Genomic DNA, 19274 nt, shown 5'->3' on the forward strand with positions numbered 1-19274 from the left:
TCCACTGCACGTATCACCTGCATTTTACACTGTGTCCCTCCGCCTGGGGCTCCAACAGTCATTCTTACCCCAGAGGCCTGGAATCTATAACCTTGATATCTGCCTGGGCTGGGACACAGCCACCCTCTGAGGGCCATGAGCGACTGGCCGGCCATTTGCCAAAGCACACAACTCCTCCTTACCTAACGCTCTCACCAAGCATCCTTTCCTCCAGGAAGATATCACCATCCCATATACATGGCTCTTTGAGTCACACACTTCTCTCCTTGTCCATATCTCTAGGCTGGGCACATGCCTGCCTCTTCCTTGCTGTCTCCAACACCATCTGTGGCCATGAGTCTAAAGGAAGCCTCTAGACATAGCCAGTTCAAACTCTAGAAGGTATGACCTCCAGAGGCCGGCAAGTGAGGACACAGCTTTGTTACAAAGTGGAGGAGAGAGTGATGGCTCAGCAGTTAAGAGCCCTTGCTGCTCTGGCAAGAGGTTCCAAGTTTGGATGGGCATCCATGTTGGACAGTTCACAATCGTCTATAACCCCAGCTCCAGGGATCTGCCACACCCTCTTCTGGTTTTTGTGGGCACTGTACACACACACACACTCACACACACACACACACGAATGTGGAAAAGACAAATGGAAAGGCCAAAGCTGAGGCTGATTCTCATCCCTACACTTTACAGATGGGGAAACTGAGGCCGAGGGGAGTCCCTATGGGGCATGCCTGGGAACAAGACTTAAAAAGAAGGGGGTTGTGTATACACAATTTTTAGATATACAATTTTGAGCAGTTGGAATGTTGAGCCTCCTTGGCACAGTGGAAAGGTGTGAGAGAGATGTGAGCCTACTCACAGAATTCCGTCATACCCAGGGTGCCCAGAAAAGAGCAGTGTTCCAGAAGGGAGTGTGCAGAGCTGACCAGAGGTCAGTCCTAATAGCAGAGAATCAACTCTGCTGGGTACAGCGCCTGTGCAAAGGCCCTGAGGCAGTTGGGAGTGAGTGATGAGGAGGGAGGGGAGGATTGGAGATGGGGGGTACTTAAATGCATAACACTCTGAGGACCATGAAAGAGAAGTTGGAAAATATCTCAAACCACCTGGGGAGCATCCAGGACACTTAGGGTTGTTCTATAAAGTTTCTCCCTAGTTGTTGTGGGGCAGGAAGAGTCCAGGGAATGGGAAAGGACAAAGGAGGTAATGAGGTCACTGCCCTCACTGCAGTGGACAAAGAGCCACTTCTGGGAAGCAGAATAGACTGGGGCGGGGCCGCCTTCGAGTAGGGACCTGCTCACACAGAGAGAAGAGATTGGGGGGAGTGGACATCACAAGGTCCCACCCACACTCGCCTTGGCTCTGGAGCTGTAGGATCTATGTGGTATGCAATTCCAAGAGTAGCCACCAGATGGTGTACAGGCCCCAGAAAGAGCCTGGCCCGAGGGAGGCAGCAGAGGCCACCAGGAGAGGGCGCCTAAGTCAGAAGTTACTGTGGATGGGAGAGAGGGGCGACAACCACCCCAAGTCTTGGAGCTACCAGATGAGGAATGGAGCAGGTGTATTCATGAGTCCACACACACACAGACACATAATGACACATGAACATATAGTTACATATGAAAACACTGTTTACACATAGGCATGAACATAGCTGCATATGCAGATACACAAATCAGTGTGAATAGGTACACAGGTATGCACAGGCATACATGAAATCAAATACATGTAAATGTCCTCTCACACATGTACTCAGGCCAAACACACACATGCTTAGAGACACAGCTGTATACAGGAAGGTGTCCATCTGAATACACGGGTGCATGCTTGTGTGAACACATTCTCATGAATGCATACACAAATGTGTGCTTGGAGACTTCCCAGGGGAATGTTCTGACAGTCAGGCCCTGCTCAAAATGGGAACAATCAGGGACTGTTGGCTCAGGCTCTCCAGACCAAGTCCCAGGCCAAGGACTCCAGAACCCTAGCTCCTTGGGGAGGAACCTGGGCCATTCCCCTCAGCAGCCACCAGATGCTATGTCCTCTCACAACACAATCAGAGACCAGGCCTTGCCTGTGTGACAGCCATTTCTGTAGTAGGCAAGGGAACAATCCTGAGAAGAACCTATATGGATATCATCACACATAAGACCAAGGAACCCAGGGCCCTCTTGCCCCATGAAAGGATATAAGGGTCCTGTAAAAATCCCCAACAAAATAGAAAAGCTCCATCAGACAGGTCATGAAAGATCATATTCTGGGACTGGGAGGTGTCACCCAGGAAAATGAGGCTGGTTGGCCAACACATCTAAAGAGATGCCAGCTAAGATCTGACAGCCAGGGGTGGTGGCACATGCCTTAATCCCAGCACTCAGAAGGTAGAGACAGGCAGATTTCTGTGAGTTTGAGGTCAGCCTAGTCTAAAGAGCGAGTTCCAGGACAGGCTCCAAGCCTACAGAAAAATACTGTCTTAAACAAAAACAAAACAAAAAAATTTGATAGCATCCTTCCTGCCAGTCAAATGGAACCAACTAGGAACAGGTGTACTGTGTACTGACTGGATGTTGCTTTTGGAAAAGTCCAAGGAACTGACTCACACTTGAAGCCCAGTGATCATAGGTACAGGCACATCTCAGGCTGAGGCCCACAGTGAAAAGTATCAGAAGAGAAGTCACCCTCTAGTGACTACAACTTTCAATAATGTGTCTGTCCATGTTAGTAGTTGCCTAAACCACATGCAAAACCACCAGTGACCCCCCCACAAAGGCAGGCACACCACTGCCTGGCACCACAGCCATGTGGCTATCCCCAGCATAGTGAACATGGGGTGCATCCTGGGTTGTATGCATTGACTTTCATGCTGGGAGGGCCCCTGAAATATGCTACAGAGCCTACTACAGGGTGCAGGATCCCAGCCAGATGAACCCTTCGGTGGCCTGTGGAGAAGAACTTGGTACTTCCAGGCAAGCTCCATGTCTGATTTGGGCTACAGTGAAGACACACATCCTATGGTGGGGGGAAAGGGGGTCTTTGGGATAACTGGCACTCTGTGCTGGAAAGTTAGGTGTAAGATGGAGCAGTGCCTGCCTGACACTCTGGTGGAGACTCCCAAAGCCATTGGCAGTATCACCATGACTGCTCAAACCCAGAGAAGACATCACATTCAGGCCAGAAACAGAGACCTCTACGACCCAGGAAAGGAATGTTTCTTGTGGCTCAAAATCTAGAAACAATAAAGGAAAGATAAAGTTGACACATGAAATATGTGTGCCACTGGGCGGCAATCACTGTGACTCAAGATCTAGCAAGACAAACTTCCCAGCTGACAGAGGCAACTGAGAAACAACTAAGGTGAAGGACAGCTATCTGTGATCATTGATCCCTGCTAGGGTCGGGAACATCCTATCATAAGAGGAAAACACAAATGCAGCCAAGCAGAAAGACGTTAGGCTGCACCCTTCTAGGCTTCAGCACTGGTCATCATCTTGTGCCCACAGGCCCAGCCATGCTGCCCGGCCTTCCCAGCAGCATCATAACTGCATCAGCACTGTTTCTAAAGTGCACTTGGCCTCACATATGGCCCAAGAGTGAGTGGTGATGCACGGGTGCACTGCTGTCATGGCAACTGGCTCCAGGCTCTGAACAGCCCTGCCAGACAGGGTCTGCCTCAGTTGCAATATCTGATCCTGGCCCTGTTCCAGGGCTCACGGCTGCCAGATAAACAGTCCTTCGGTCCCTTGGAGCATGTGGATTCATGCACTACATAGTACCCTGAAGGCACAGTTGACTCCTCACAAAGTGTAGGGTCACACAGGACAGTCCCCAAGTCTCTCACATTTTGTAGATCACACAGGACAGTCCCCAGGCCCCTCAGAGAGTGTGACTAGATCCTGGCATTTGGTAATTCCACTCCTTAAACTTTCCACATGTTACTCTATGCTGGGACGGGGGCGTGGGAGCTATGTCCCAGGCCTGGCCTGCAGAGGAGACCCAAGCTATGTACCAAGGTAGTTGTGGTACCCACTAGGACTGCCATGGTGGTCCTGCCAGCAATGATGCGCAAAAGTCTCCTGGGCTGAAGTAGGGTCCCACCTTGATGACAGGGGTAGACTCTTGCCTGGAACACCTGCAGGGCTCATGCGTCAGTAGTAACACACACAAGAATCACTCAGCCCTAGGCACTGCCCCCCACTCACCACCCCTCATTTGCTATGGTGCCCATTTCCTCCTGTCTTGCCTCTGGGCCCACTTTGGAAGTTCCCCATACAAAGGCCTTTCTGACTATCTGCTCCAGGTCCCTTATGTTCGTCCTGCCCTCAACACACAGCCCAGAGCCCTGGCAGGCATGGATGCAGGGGAATTGCCCTATCTGATACCCCAGTACCAGTATGGTGGAGACCAGGGTTGACTCTACTCTACCCAGCCCTCCTTCACCTCCTCCACTCACACTGATGGCATTTACTGATGGCCCTGGGTGCCTACATACCATCCAGAAGAGGGTCCCGGTGGCCAGAGCGGCATACTGCTCAATAGTGGACAGGACACTGAAGATGAGGCAGATCAGAACAATGAGGAAGCTGTGAGGACAGGGGACATATGGTCAGTGCCTCGTCCAGCTGCCCTGCCACCGCCCTCCTTCCCGACACCCCACATGCAAGATCTTTAGTGCTAGCAACTCCAAGTATACCTTAGTTAGTGCATTCACACATAGGGTACATAGGATGGACTCCACTGACCATCATGAGGACTGACCCCAGCTTGGTGTCTCGGTGTACATAGACCTTGAAAATGCCACACTCTGTGACCACCCCATCCCATCCCAAGATCATCTGTCACCTGACTGCTCTGGACCAGCAGCCAATCCACAGAAATGTCACACAGCCTCGTGGCCATGGCCATGGCCATGGGGAGGTGGACAGTGGGTCAGGGTCTCCTAGGAGGCTCGGTGGTCCGGCCTCAGAGTATCCAAGACCTTGGTGTACAACTGAAGCTCAAAAAAGCCATTTTTAGACACTGGGGGCCTTCTTGCCCAGGAGTTCAGAAGGGTATATTCCCTTAGTTAAGGGGGAGACCTAAGAAAAAAGGGCCAAGCACAGCCAGGACCTGTACCCTGAGGGCACCCAGAAGGCACAGCTATCACACGGAGGCCATGGTTTCCACCTGCTCTGATTCCAAGGGCACTGAAAGATAAGTCTCTCTTCCACTGAGCTTCCCATCCCTGGGTGTCACCATCCAACGTGGCCTTCAAAGTTTCTCCCACTTGAGGGACAAGGTAGCAGAAAGAGCGATGCTGTGGGGGGGGGGGCCTCCAAAGACTCTGTATGCCATCATGGCAGATTCTTGGGGATCAGAATGGAAGTGGGGAACTGACACATTGTCCCAGGGTTACAAGCGGGGAAGACAAAGAAGCCATACACAGAGACATCAGGGCCCCAGCACAGACCCCTGCCCACATCAAGGAATTCACACACCTTCCACCAATCCCATATCCCGTTTTCTCAATAAGACCCAGGCCACCAGCCTCAACCTCCCAGAGGCCATGCAGCAGCAACAGCCTGACTCAGCCACAGAGTTTCCTGAGTGAGGCACATCTCAGATCTCCCGTACCTCGCAAGACTGAGTCCATCCAATCCTGGCCTCTGGAGCCACCACTAGAGGCCTGGAGGACTGACAGAGCCAAAGGCCCCACTTGCTACCCATTGCCCCCCCTTTCCACCTGCCCTGCCAGGTCAAAGCCTCCCCCATGACAGATACTTCATTTGTCGTGACCTCTTGCTCCCCTATGCAGAGCACACCCCAGTCTCCTCTTTACCCCAGCCCAGATGCCCACTCCACCTTCATCATGCCTAGTGTGATACAGCCGTGGACCCAGTCCTGGCTCCCAGTCCCTCCTTCCATGTCTTGAGGACCTGCCCTACCTGGAGGCAAGGACTCAGGCTCCTACAAAGTGGTCCCATCTCATGTGCAAAGTTACTCTAGTACCCGCTCTGTCCCCCTATGCCACCTCAATCACAACACTTGAGGCGAAGCATCTCTGCCAAGCCCTAGTGCCTGCAGTCACCCCCAGTCAGTGAGTGTCTTTGGAACAAGTGCCTAGCATAGGACCTGGTATACAGAGATCTCAGGACCCCAACACATACACACCTCCACTTAATACCAAGCTTTTGCACCTCTCACCGCACCTTTGGTAACCTCATGTCATGGTAGGCAATAGCTTCAGCTGGCACTGATCCCTGGCCACCATCCACCCCAGGATGCTCACCTGGAGCACACATCTGATTTTGCCCTGGAAGAACCCCTGAGTGGGCTTCAACCCTTGCCACTCCATAAATTGAGGCCTTCTCTCCCCCTTCTCTCCCACCGTGCAGTCCTCACAGGCTAGAGCTCTGGATGGAGCCAATCTCTAACACCTTGGCACCCAGTGCTGCTACCAGAGACTGTTTTCTCTCATCCATTCTCCACATTGCCTCAGCCCTGCGGACCCTCCCAGAGCAACACGACAGGACACCAGGTCCTCCTAGGCCCCCAGTTGTGTCCCTCCTGGCCAGCAGTGACCATGCTGATTGTTATGCCCATGTCTGACTCCTGACTGTAACTGTATGACATTGACCATGAAAGGCCCTGTGAGATGAGCCAGCCACATGGGTCAATAGGAAGCCTTGGCTCCTACGGGCACAGCAAACACTGGGTGAGGTGAGCACCTCTCTGCTGCCCATCCACAGGTTAGACCTCCATTTAGGCCTGCTGGAGAGGTCTGGCTCTTCGTCATGGATTCCCAAGTGCTTCTTGAGGCCCTTGAGGCCTTGCAGATTCAGTTCCTCTCTGGCTAGGCTCTCTTCTCAGAGTGACTCATCACACAGTGGGGCCTCACTAATCCTGGGTGTGAGTTGTTTTGACTTGCAGCAGGCAGGGAAGTGGGACTGGGTTCATCCCTTGACAACAGAAAGTACAATAGATGCCCCACCCCCAGACCATTGGTTACACATGGAGCTAGAAGAGGGACCAACATGAAGAGACACAGGCTCTTCTGGCCGCCCCTCCACAGTGAAAAAGCCAAGCAGCCCCCACTTCAGATTCCCCATTGACCCAGTAGGAGCTTAGAGACACCCTCTCATAGAGCTACAGTTTACAGCACAGTACATACTCTCTCAGGGGCTCAACACCTAGAATTGAGGTGGTAACTTTATCCCAAGGTCTTTGAGAAGCCCCCAAACCCCTGGTGTCACCACACATGATAAAAACCTCCTGCTACCCTGAGCACCTTAAGGCCCAATGTCAAGAAATCCTTTCAGGGCACTATGTGGCCAGGTCCACTCACTTATCACCTGACCAAGGCTTGACAGAGAGTACCACCAGTCCCACAAGAACCTCACAGGTCACAGTGTTACCGTGCTGGAATCCAGTTGCTATTTCTGAGGTTCCTGGGGCTCCTTAGTTCACTCAATTTGAACCATGGAGGTGACAATGATGTTGTTCTTAATGGAATTTTGATTCTTTCATTATTAGGGTAACAACTCAGTCTCTCAAGCCCTGTAAGGTAGCCTTGGCTCCAAGATGGGATACAATAGCTACAGAACTTGAAAATCAGAGAGCTTATGTGTAGCAAGGGAGTAAAGACCTTCAAATAGGCTATGGAAGGAGGAATGGCTGCCATGGGCCACTCTGCCCATGACTGCAGGAGGCTCAGGACCCTAGGAGAGCAGCAGCAGTTGCAGCCTGTGGTAGAAAATTCCAACAGCCTGGAAGAGGTATCAAAACCAGGGGGCTGTGCGGAAGACCCTTACTCTCTGACTACTCCCACCTGGCAGTAGGAAAGGTCTGGACACACAAATCAATCCCAGGGTAGAGGTGCAGAACAGCTAAGTCCCCAGTGCAGACAGAAAACCACCTCTGCTCCAGATGGGCGGCAGAGGCGACTCACCCACCACAACTAGCCCACGCTGACCTGCCCAGGGACCTTGAGGCTGGGGACAATGGTGGCAATCTGCCCCACGTGCTGGCTGCCTTTTTCTTTCAAGTATTCCGAAAGCTAAACAGTTCTTCAAATATTTGAACACATTGTGCTGCCTGAGAAAGGGTCATACGGCATAGTTTACTTTTTATCTCCTCCCGATAAAATGAATATTATCTTATTTGCTACTTTATCTGTTCCTGTCCTGGGTGGGGCTGGCAGCCTCAGAAAGACCACACCAAGGGTCTCTGCCTTTGGGGGAGCTCACAGGCCAGCTGCCCACCCCCTTCCTGCCTTTATAGGACAGCCACCATCCCTCTACCCTACCTTTGTTACCCCAGAACCCCAAGGTCAGGCCATCAATCATAAGATGCCCTCTCCACTTTGCCTACCAGGAGCAAGGCAAACTAAGGCCCAGGAAAATGCCTGTGTCCCTGGACACAAACTAGCATGTTCCTAAGAGAGTTCACTGTGCAGGCTATGAAACAGGGGGTTTCTGGGAACAATAGACTGCTTTTTCTACTTGCTCTAAATCAACTCATCAGCCGTGACCGCAGCCCAGCCCTGAGGGACGGCCAATACCTTATCGGACATCACTTCAATATCTCTGTGCCCAGGTGCCCTGGGAACACAGAACACGGCATCCAGCCAGCACCACGTGGCTGCCCCAGCAGGAGGCATAGGGGTACAAGGGACAGGGACATGCACAAGCCAGCTATAGCAAATTAGGGCTATGACTCAGATCTCCTCCATACATACCAGGTCCCTGGCCAGTAGCTGATCCATGAGAAGCCAGGGCTGGGTTTAGAACCCTGGGTACCAGACCCATTCAGCATAGGCCGGATAGTGATACTGTCCCCAATCCACAGCCCTTCATCATCCCATTGTGAAGGGCTATGCTCTATATACACACAGGGTCTGTTCCAGAAAGACTGACTTGCAGCCTAGCCATCTTCAAATCCCCAGGACCTAAAATGTAACACTGAAACATCTCAGGAGACCCTGAGTCATTATATCTGCATGCATGATAATAGTGTAAAGTGCCCTGTAAGTATTGTTAGTTTGGAGGGGGTTGGAAATGTCATACACAAAAGGTCACTAGGCATGGGTGGACCTTGAAGACACTTGTTGATATAAGCCAGGGATGAGAGGACATATACTTCAGGATGCTTCTCTTCAGAGGTCCCTGGAGTTACCAGATCTTCAGAGACAGAAGACAGAATTGGGAGCCAGGGGCTGGGAACAGTTTCAATCTAGAAAGATAGTTCTAGAGGTGGGAATGGCCACACATTCTATGAGTGAGCGTCACACTTCTGACAGAAGCACACATCCACAGACAGCACCTGTGCTTCACCATGACTAAAATAGATTTAAGAAAGAAAACCAGGGCCTGGAGAGATGGATCCATGGCTAAGAGCACTTGCTGCTCTTCCAGAGGACCAGCGTTTCAGTTCCCAGCACCCATGTTGGGTGGCTTACAACTGCCTTTAACTCCAGCTTCAGGGGACCAGATACTCTTATTTGGCCTCTCTGGGTGCACCCATGCATGCAGGAGACATGCACATCCAAATTACAAAAGAAAACCAGGCAAATGGCTTTGACAATGGAACGTGAACTGGTCAAACACACAGGCCACGGGCTGTAGCTGAAGCTATCAACATTCAAAGGCCCCCTGGGGATGGCTCCCCACAGACCAATAAATAAATGCTCAGTGGGCTTCTTGCCAGAACTAAAAACCTAAAGGTACAATGAGCTTTTGTATGCATAACACCCCACAGACTAAATTCTGATGTATGAGCCCCCAAGCCGTGTCTAAGGGAGTGTGCTAGTTTTCCCTAGGGAGTTACTTGGAGAGATTTCAATCTACCCCCCAAATATGCTGCCTGGGAAGGGAAGCCTAGAGGGGGACCCTACTCATTCACTGCCCACCACCCACCCTCATCATTGCCTAGACTCCCAGCTGCCTGGCTTCAGGCTGGACGTGGACATGGACCAGGATACTGGACTTTGAGAGGAGACAGCTTGTTTAAGGTTATTCCAGGAAGGATCAGCACATAGGATGGTACCAACAGCAAATATCAGTTGGATAGAGTTCGCAGGGTTGGAAGACTTCAAGGCTACCGCTTGGTCATGACAGCCCCTCCCACATGCTGCTCAGGGTAGAGCCTGGGCCCGGCCACCTCCTGAAGGTACACATCTCAGTGCACGCTGAAGGCCCAATATGTGCCCAAGGCTGGGCATAATATAATGTCCCTTATCGAAGCCCTGAGTAGAAGTCCCGGGGTGAGGAGTACCAGGTGAGTGACGACTGGTCTCAGGCTTAGCCTATCTATACGTCTTCAGAAGTTCCCTGGACTGGGGACAAGAAGAGACAGTCACCAGCAGGGAGACTAAGGCCCAGAGGTCAGCCTCATGTTCTGTTTCTCTGGAGCCATCCACTTTGTTTTGGAAATAAATCTCTCACTGGGGCATGGGGCTTACCAATTAGGCTAGAATGGCTGCCAGCAAGCCCGGTATAGGATGCATACAAGGCCACATGGACAGTAAGCTCAACCTGGCTACTCGGGCCACAGTGCTCAGAATGGGGGAGCCACCCCATCCCACATGTTGTCCTCCATCTGAATGGGCACTTCCTTTTCTCTCAGACCCCATTGGGCACCTTCTGGGAAGAGAGTCGGCCTTGGCTTGGGGTGTACCAACTACCCCATGATGGTTGTACATCCTCAGCAGTAAGAGCTTTTTCTACACGAGGTCACACCAGCTTCAGGCGGAGGGGGTTTGGGGGTCATCCTCTAACCTACGTCAAGTCACCCATCAACAGTGATTCTCAGAAGATCATGAATTATTGATCAAGAGATCAGCATCGAAATCAGGTTCTGGTGCCAAGGAAACCACAGGCTTACAGCTGGTTCAAACTGCTATGGGGCTGATAAGCAAAAAGAAATCTTACAAGGTTTTAAATAAGTCCATCATTCTGCGTGGGGCCCCACTCATACCTATGTTTGGCTACACAGTGCCTGCGAGCTGTGGGTGGGAGATGCTGTATATGAAAGCTGGGGAGACCCAGAGACCAGGTGTGCGGTCCCCATACCTCAGCCCTGTACAAGGTCAGCCCTACCTGCCTCACTGAGGTGCCTGCTCTCAGTCTGATGCCTTTGCCTATAGACAGGGCTCCCAGGCCTGAGATACCTGAGTACACACTGGCTCTAGACTTTTTTAGTCCTGGCTCAGGACCTAGTTCATTTCATTAAAAGGTTCTGATAGGGAATACCATCTGCAGTGACCTTGCCTGCTGGGAGGTAAGTTTCCAACCCATTGTCTCAGAGCCCCTTAATGTGCCCATCTGGCAAATGCACATCCACCAGGAGATTAACCCTGCCCCAGCACTGAGGTCTGCCTTGCCTCCCCAGCATCACCTGACACTCTCTCCAGGATCTGGCCCCAAAACCCCAGAAAGCAGAGCATCCACCTGACTCTGAAAAGTTCCCAAGTCTTCTGCCTACACACTTCCTCAAGGGCCATGAAGTAGGCACCCCCAGTGCACGCTAGTGCACCCTGTGCCCCAGACAGCATTCTCAGGCATCTTAGAGTCCTGAGAAATGAATATCCCAGGTATCTATGTCTGGCTCCCTCCCACCCATTGATTTCCAGGAAAACCTCCTTTACTAGTAGAGAAGCCCTTAGTGCCCAGCGGGGTCCCATTGGCTGGCACTCCTTTAGAAAGCCCAGCATCAGGTCAAGGACAGCGTATGGGTTTGCTGACTAACTGAGCAACTGTTAAGCTGAGAGTAAGTCTCAGGCCCTCTTCCAGGGGAGCCCAGTTGGCTGCCTGCTCCGCCTCTCCAGCTGAGCCAAGCCCTTCACAGCCTCTGACTTGGGTCAGTGCAAGACACAGGGTTAAGCCTACAACTGCTGCTGGCCAAGCCATCGGCACAGGTGATGAGCAGATGAGTGTCCTCGGTGGCTGTCTCCAGATGGCAGGCGTAAGAATGGCAGGAGGACAATGTCATATACACGGCTAAGCACAAGGCCTGATTGCTCAGCTGTCCCACCTTTGCCCCTCTGAAGCCTGTAGAAGAGGCCACCAGGCCACCAAAGAAAATCAATGAAACTTCATAGCCACCCTCTATTCAGCTACGCTAATTAGCAACAAGAACACATGGTTTTCATTTTGGAGTCCCTGCCCAGGACCCAGTGTCCCCCAGCACCCAGAGCAACACCTGACATTGTACCTGTCCTCCCAGTAACACTACCATGTAGGACCCGCAGAACTTTGCCTCCCCACCCCCGCCAAGCCACATGGCAAGCAAGGCAGCATCTCCAAGCTTAGGTCCTATCTTGATAACACATGTCCACAGCTCACCTTTTAATTTACCTCAGAACTTAGAATCCTAAACTTACTTCAGCAGAGTCCCCAAGAATAGTCGGGAGTGTTACCCTGCTGTCACCGATATGCCTCTCGGGGAGCATCTTGGTACTTCTTTCCAGGCTTAGTATGAGGATAGATAAAGACCATCCTTGACAAAAGGTTAATCAACTATATGTACTATCATTTGAAACCTTTATTGGAGGCCAAGGAAATCAATAAAGTACTTGGTCCACAGTGTCTGAGTCTAACCCTCAGAACCCAAATTAAAAAAAGCTGGGCATGGTGACAGGTACCTGTAATCCCAGCACTGGAGAGGCAGAGACAGGCAGGTCCTTAGGGCTCAGTGGCCAGCTAGTTTAGCCTAACCAGCAAGCCTTGGGCCAACAAAAAGATCCTGCCTCGAAAATTAAGATTGACAACAGAAGAGGGACTAATGAGGTTGATCTCTGGTCACACACACACACACACACAAACAAACACACACACACACACATACACACACACACCCCTCTTTGGAGCACTAGAGGGCTAGGATGGAGGTTGGAGGGGTTGTGCTCAGATAGTGTGAGCACCGCAGGAAGGCTGGAGCACTGGCCAAGGTTGGAGGGAAGAGCTGGGGGCACTGCAGCCCCTCTGGGTTAGTGGCTATATCTGAGGCTTGGGGTACCTGTGGTGGACAATGCATTGACCTCTCTCTCAGAGCAAGCCTGCAATGGTCTGGTGGAGAATATGTGTCTAAAGGTCTGCAGCCTCATGGAATCCACCGCTAGATCAGCATACATGGCTGCTATGTCACAAACCACAACACCTGGCTGAGGCAGCTGGCTCTCAGTCCGAAGGGCCCCTGGGGCTACCCCAGCTGGATAGCATATGTGGAGCCAGGACTCAAGAATTCAGTGGGCAAAGAGTGCACAACAGATCGGGGCTCTCTGAGGAGCATGTGTGCACGCCACGGGGGCCCCCACAGGATATGAACCAGGGGCCTCAGATATGGGAAGGTGGAAATGATAACACTAGGAACTCATGTTTTCCTGTCATCTCAGCATGTGCCTAAAGGTGGTCGGTCTGTCCTTTATTTGAAGGATTGAAAAGGGAGGGACGATGAGCAAGGGTTTGTGCCCTTCCTAAAGTCGCACAGCACGAAGCAGTCAGTGAAAACAGGGCACACAGCATAGGTCTCCACCCACCCACCTCGAAGCCTCCAGGGAAGGCGCACCCCTGGGGGAGCCAGGAGCCAGGGTTGGGGAAAGCAGAGGCAGCCAGGAGGCCTGGTGGGAGTAAGTGGTCTATCCCAAGGTCTCAGGGCCCAGAGCTCAGGAGAGAACCAATGGCCTGTAAGTATGAAGGCATGCCACTCTTCTAGGGAGCGGAGGATGCCAGGCCCAGTCACTACTAGAGTGTTACGTCCCTGGGCAGTTGGCCACGCCCAGCTTTGCTCCCCCAGGCCCCATGATAAGATGCCTTAGAGACTATATTTAGAATGTGTGGTAGGGACAGGCTTGCACGGCAGGCACATGCTTGTTGTGGATTGTTCGCTGAAGACACGCATGGTTCTCCAGCATGAGGTGGGGTCCCACACAGTCTGTGTCTCTTAGAGATGTCTCCACACAGGACTGCTCTGGCCCAGCAGACTCCTCAGGCTCAGGCCTCCCTGGAGAAAGTGGGCACTGCCTACTCGGGAGTAGCAGGTGGTTCACTGGGTTGACACGTCCCCACAGAGACAGACAGACACCTCCATATATCTACATTCTCGTAGTTCAGTCATATTTGGGAAATTCCTTCATTACATCAAGTTCAAGTCTTTCTTGCTCTCTTCTGGGCCCCATCCCAAAGATTTTTTAAGGAATCCCCCTATCCACCAAGCTATTGTGCAATGTATGAGCCTCAGTTTCCCCACGAGGTGAAAACACATCCAGGCTGCTTATTATGTCTGCACTCAGTCAAGGGCAACTGTCATCAGATAGACCCCCTTGTTCTATGGCACTCAATCCCAGTAACACATCAATATTCTAACAGAGCTCTGGGCTCTGAGACTACAGAGTCTCCACAAGACTCACCAAGGGCTTGTGGCCAACATCCCCGGCAGAAGCTTGTTCTGATCCCACTGTCTTCTCTGGTACAAACCTCCAATGATGTGACACAAAGAGTGTGACCTTGACAAGGGAGAGCTGAGTTTTGCATGTGAGGGTGAACCAAGAACAGAGAGTTGACTAGATGACCAGGGATAACCTATCTCTTCCTCCAGGAACAGGTAGCCACAGTTGTCTCTGTAGGGTTTGGGCACTGTCACCCTCTGGTCAGCTGAAGGAGTGCAGGGTGGTCCCTAACATCCCTCTACATGGGAGGACCACAGACCAGAAACAGGCAATGCTTCTAGCTAGGCAGGATCCCTCACACACACACACCCCGCCCAAGGCATGGTGGTGGAAGGCTTCGGGGGTAGGGGGTGGAGACTGATGAAGAGGACATGGGCTAGTGTGGATCACTGGGCTCCGTTAGGACAGATTGGGTGAGTGGTTCTCCCAACCTGCACCCTCAATACAGATCTGCTTGCTACCAGAAGCCCCATATTCCAGAAGGACTTTCTTAATCAGAGGACCTGGAATTTTTCCTATGCAGGAGTTAAAGTGACACTCAGATAAGCTGACAGCAGAGGGCGCCAGTGAGAAAAAACAGGGACCAAACAGTGGCATCCTGCAATGGGTCACTCAGAGGAGAGACAATCACAAGGGAGCGATTGAACTACAGACCACTCAGCTCCCCAGAGTTACTTTGTAAAGCCTTCGGGGGGAGGACATCTTAGTAGTAGTAATGGTGGTCCCACAGAAACCACTGGGCAGCAGACAGTGTGCTGAGTGTGACTGTATGGAGACCAGGTCTAGTCTTTGCTCTACCTAGAGAAACTGAGCCCTGAGGTCAGCTGGGGAGGCAATCTACCCTAAATGCTCTCATACCAGCCAAGGTATGGCATCTAATCTTGTCTCAAAACCTCAGCCTAGAACTCCATGGTTGTAGATGGATAAGCTTGAAGTGGAGCTCACTATGAGGTAGACCTCACCCAACCAGCAGAATCCAGAAGACCAGTACCAAGGCTTCTGGGAAAAAGAAAAGGTAACATGGCCTGGAGACTGGACACCCAGTAGAGCTCTCGGCCACCTTCAGAATGCAGCTTTGCCGGCCCTGCTGTCCTGTGAGTTGATTCATTATAATGAGCTCAGAAATCCCATTTATGCAAAATATCAACACGCGGACCAGATACTGAGATGACAGTTTCATGGGCACAAGGGAGACTATAGAAGCAAGGTGTCCTGCTCATAGCCCACTCATCCTGACCCCGCTGGTCCAAAGCCCGGGATTCCCCCAAAGCCCAACAGGCTTGTGTTGGAGCAGATGGCCTGACAGGAGGTTCTGGCAGAAGGTCATAACCATGCACACTCGTGTCCACCCAGCTTTGGCCAAGCATTTGGCACTGATGTGGGGAGTCACCTGGCAGGCCAACTTCCTGCCAAGGCTCAGGGAGGAGAGGCGCCAGAGCAGAGAATGAAATAGACAGAATCACGTCTTAGGAGCAGCTTCTGGTAAGGTCTCTGTGAGGACTGAGTACATGTGCTGGACACAGGTGGTTTACTACCCCTGGGCACTGGGAGCCCTGTCCGTCACTTCCACTTGGTAGACCCTGACCTTGATGTTGTATGAGTAATCTTGGTGCTCTGGTTAGAAGTGTCCTGGAGTCATACACTGGGACCAAGAGGGAACATCCTGTATCCCTTACAGCCATGTCTCATGGCTCATGACACTTGATGGCCTCAAACTTACTCAGCTCTGTGGCTCTATCCTTGAGGGACCCTCCCTCTCACTAAGAGCCAGTCAGGCCGGAGGCCCCAAGGCAGCCACAGGTCTCTTCCTGAGCTAGGAATCTCAGCCTCCTGGGACCCTCACTCAGTGCCATCTACTTCCTGGAGCCCTACTCTGATTGCCCAAGTGACCTGAACCAAGGAAAGCCTCTGATGACAAAACAAGGTGGTCACATGCGCTTCAGTGCAGCTTCACCACGCACACAGCCCCAGGCAGCAGCTCATCAATGGCACTGTTCTTCTAGGGCCCAGGCAAGACTTAAGCTCTTGGCAAGTGGTTGTACCACTGATCACAAGACAGAAGGCTTTGGGATTGGGTGGGACAGTGCCCCAGTCTGTCTCATGTTATGGCCATGCAGCATCCCACAAGGACGGGGCTTCCCTGTGGAAGTACAAGAGATGACAATGAGCAGGGCACAGGGATGGGTGACAGAGATCTGAGGGGTCAGGGTGGAGGACAGGAAAGGAAGGGACAGGATATGGGAGATCACAAATGTTAAACGAGATACACAGTTTCCCTGGGCACCCATCATGGAAATACCACCCATCTGCTGCTGACTCCCAAGTCTAACCCCAATCTGCTCTCTGTACAGCCACAGATACCCCTGGGAGTCAGCCAGACCACACCCACAGTCCTATCCACCTGCCTGCCCCTCCACTCACAGGCCAAGCCAGGAGACTGCAGGTTCCCTAGACATCAGCAATGTCCTGTACCAGCCGCACTACCCCCTGCTGTTGCCCCATTCTAGTCCTGCTCTCAGCAGCCATCCAACCCAGCCATAGCTCCTCCAATAGGACCCTGGCAGTGTTGCCTCTAGGGGACCAAGAGTTCACTGAACCGAGGGAATAAGATCCTTCCCACCTTTGACCTCAGCTCATGCTCAAGGGCTGAACACATCAGCTGAGTACTAAGGCAGAGGAAGGGAACCTGGCAGAGCCCTAAGGAGGAGACAGGATCCGCAATGGGCATGCCTAGGCCACATGCTAGAGATCAGTGGCCATACAGCTAGGCTCCAAATGACACTCTCAAACACAAACTCCCAGGAACTGGAGGAAGTCCCTGAACAGTCCAAGACCTTTTGTGCCCCCAGCAGGTTAGATATATACAGTACCCAGGGTCACTGCATTGGGGCAGATCTGTGAACTTTTACAGACCTGAGGACCAGGTGACATGTAATGAGAGGCTGATTGCACTGAGTGGCGTTGCCCTGGAAGGACCCTGACCCAGCAGGCACATGGCAGATACTGAACCCTGGTGTATTCCGTCATCACATGGGGTAAGATCTAGAGAAGCCTCTGGAGGCTCTTCTCAGGAAGCCATCCCACTTCCTCCTCCTCTGGCTGGCCAGGACACACTTCACTTCCTGCGCCTCTTCCTCGGCTACCACGCTCTGCTCTGACCTGTGCCCTCTCTAGGGAAACCCTAGTATCCTTCATGGGTCGTGGCTCTCCCTCTGCACTGAACTGAGAGCGAGGCCAGGCGTGCCACATATCAGGGCCTCCTCCCTGACCCTGAGGCTCTGTGGACTTCCGAAGCTTTGCCAGGCTGGCCCTTCACAGGCTGGCCCTTAGACACCAAGCCTTCAAAGTGAGGGATGGCTGGTGGATCTGGCAGTGGGGAGTGACTGGTCTCCCAGAGCAGGAGTGGGGCAGTGACTTAGTGATAGCTACCGTGGTCAGAGTTCCTTCATGCTGAGTGTCATCCTACATGGGAGCTCTGGCCACAGGGTCCCATGGCCAGTGTACTAAATGATACTTATCCAGTCCCCAGACTTCTTAGGCCATGGAGTGCCCAGGACATAGCCACAGAGGACCCTGCCTATGCAGAGGCTGCCCAGAGGGGATGGCTGGGCGTGGTCAAGCTATCCTAGCTCTACAAAGGTTGTGGAGACAGGTGTTGTTCTGTATCATGTTTTCACTTCACAGTGCTTTCTGGTAGTGCTGTGGGTTTAGAAGGAAAAGCACAGGCCTAACCCTACCTGTCAGACGTGGTCCCAACCCTTCTCAAGGGCAAATGAGAAACCCAAGCCTTAGTGCACCCTAGCTGTCTCCACCCAGAAGGCACCTACTGTGTGCACAATGCAGGCTCTAGAGATGCAACAACAGACAAAAAAGACACAGGAAACTAGGAGGGAAGAAAAACTAACAACCTGATAGGAAAAACTCAAGGTGAGGCCACAGTGACCAGTGGGTCAGAGAGGCCAAGGTCACTGTGAATGGTAGGTCAGGGAGAACAAGGGAGGTCGTGTGAGTGGTGGGCCAGTTGACCTTATTGGGTAGCAATGTTGAAGCTGGGTCAGAAGAGCTGGAGACAGGTGCTCCAGGTAGAATTAATTGCATGTGCGAAGGCCCTGAACATGGCTCAGCATGAACAAAGCCTAGGGACCAGGGTAACAAGAACAAGTGATGCGGAGGACCGCCCCTCATAACAGGGCCAGAGGAAGTCAGACAGAAGGCAGGAGACTTTCACAGTCCAAGGAAGCACAGGGGAGCCTGGCAGGCTCTGCAGATGGCTGTCATCCAACAGAGTACCTAAGCTGCATCCCAGAAAACTGCAAGTGGGAAGGAGGGTGGGACAGCCCAGTAGCATCTTACCTCCATGGACACCATCCATAAAGAACAGAGAAAACACAGCAGCCACAGTGTGGGGTGCTGGGATGCATCAGAGAACACACTGCAGTGATTGTCTTTAGGAACCCCTAAAGCCTGCTCTATGTCACCTTCCTCAGGACCCTCCAAGACCCCTGCCTACACTGCCATCTTGGATGCAGCCAGTGGCTGCCAGGCTCCCTTCCTTCAGGGAGCCCTTTTTTTCCTGTCTCTTGAAGGCCCTGAGCCAGTAGCTGATGGGGCAAAGGAAGTGTGTGAGGCTAAAGAAAAAGAAAGGGACCTGGTAAGATGGTGAGGCCGAAATGGCAACACCTCCACCACATATGGGAACTCTCCATGTCACCCCCTTGTACATGAGTGGGAACTGCTACTTCCTTCCTGGTGTCTGGAATAGCTAGGCATATCCTCTGTACAGGACCTGGCCTCCCTTAAGCTGAGGAGCAAGTCTCCTCTTCAGGTCACTGACCCCCGTGCCCAGGGACCCAGCATTCCTGCTACAGAT

At 52.3% G+C, this 19274-nt stretch overlaps 1 protein-coding gene across 3 annotated transcripts in view; it reads right to left on the reverse strand.

The window, feature by feature from the left end:
- Kcnq1 (potassium voltage-gated channel subfamily Q member 1) overlaps nucleotides 1-19274 on the reverse strand; it is a 319789-nt gene that overhangs the window by 272056 nt on the left and 28459 nt on the right. For all 3 annotated transcript variants that reach the window (XM_057778117.1, XM_057778116.1, XM_057778118.1), the window contains exon 2: nucleotides 4475-4565. In XM_057778117.1, the coding sequence (XP_057634100.1) occupies nucleotides 4475-4565 (91 nt within the window). The remainder of the gene's footprint in view (nucleotides 1-4474; nucleotides 4566-19274) is intronic.

This window comes from Chionomys nivalis, chromosome 8 (assembly GCF_950005125.1).
Source record: "Chionomys nivalis chromosome 8, mChiNiv1.1, whole genome shotgun sequence".
NCBI classification, from domain to species: Eukaryota; Metazoa; Chordata; class Mammalia; order Rodentia; family Cricetidae; genus Chionomys; species Chionomys nivalis.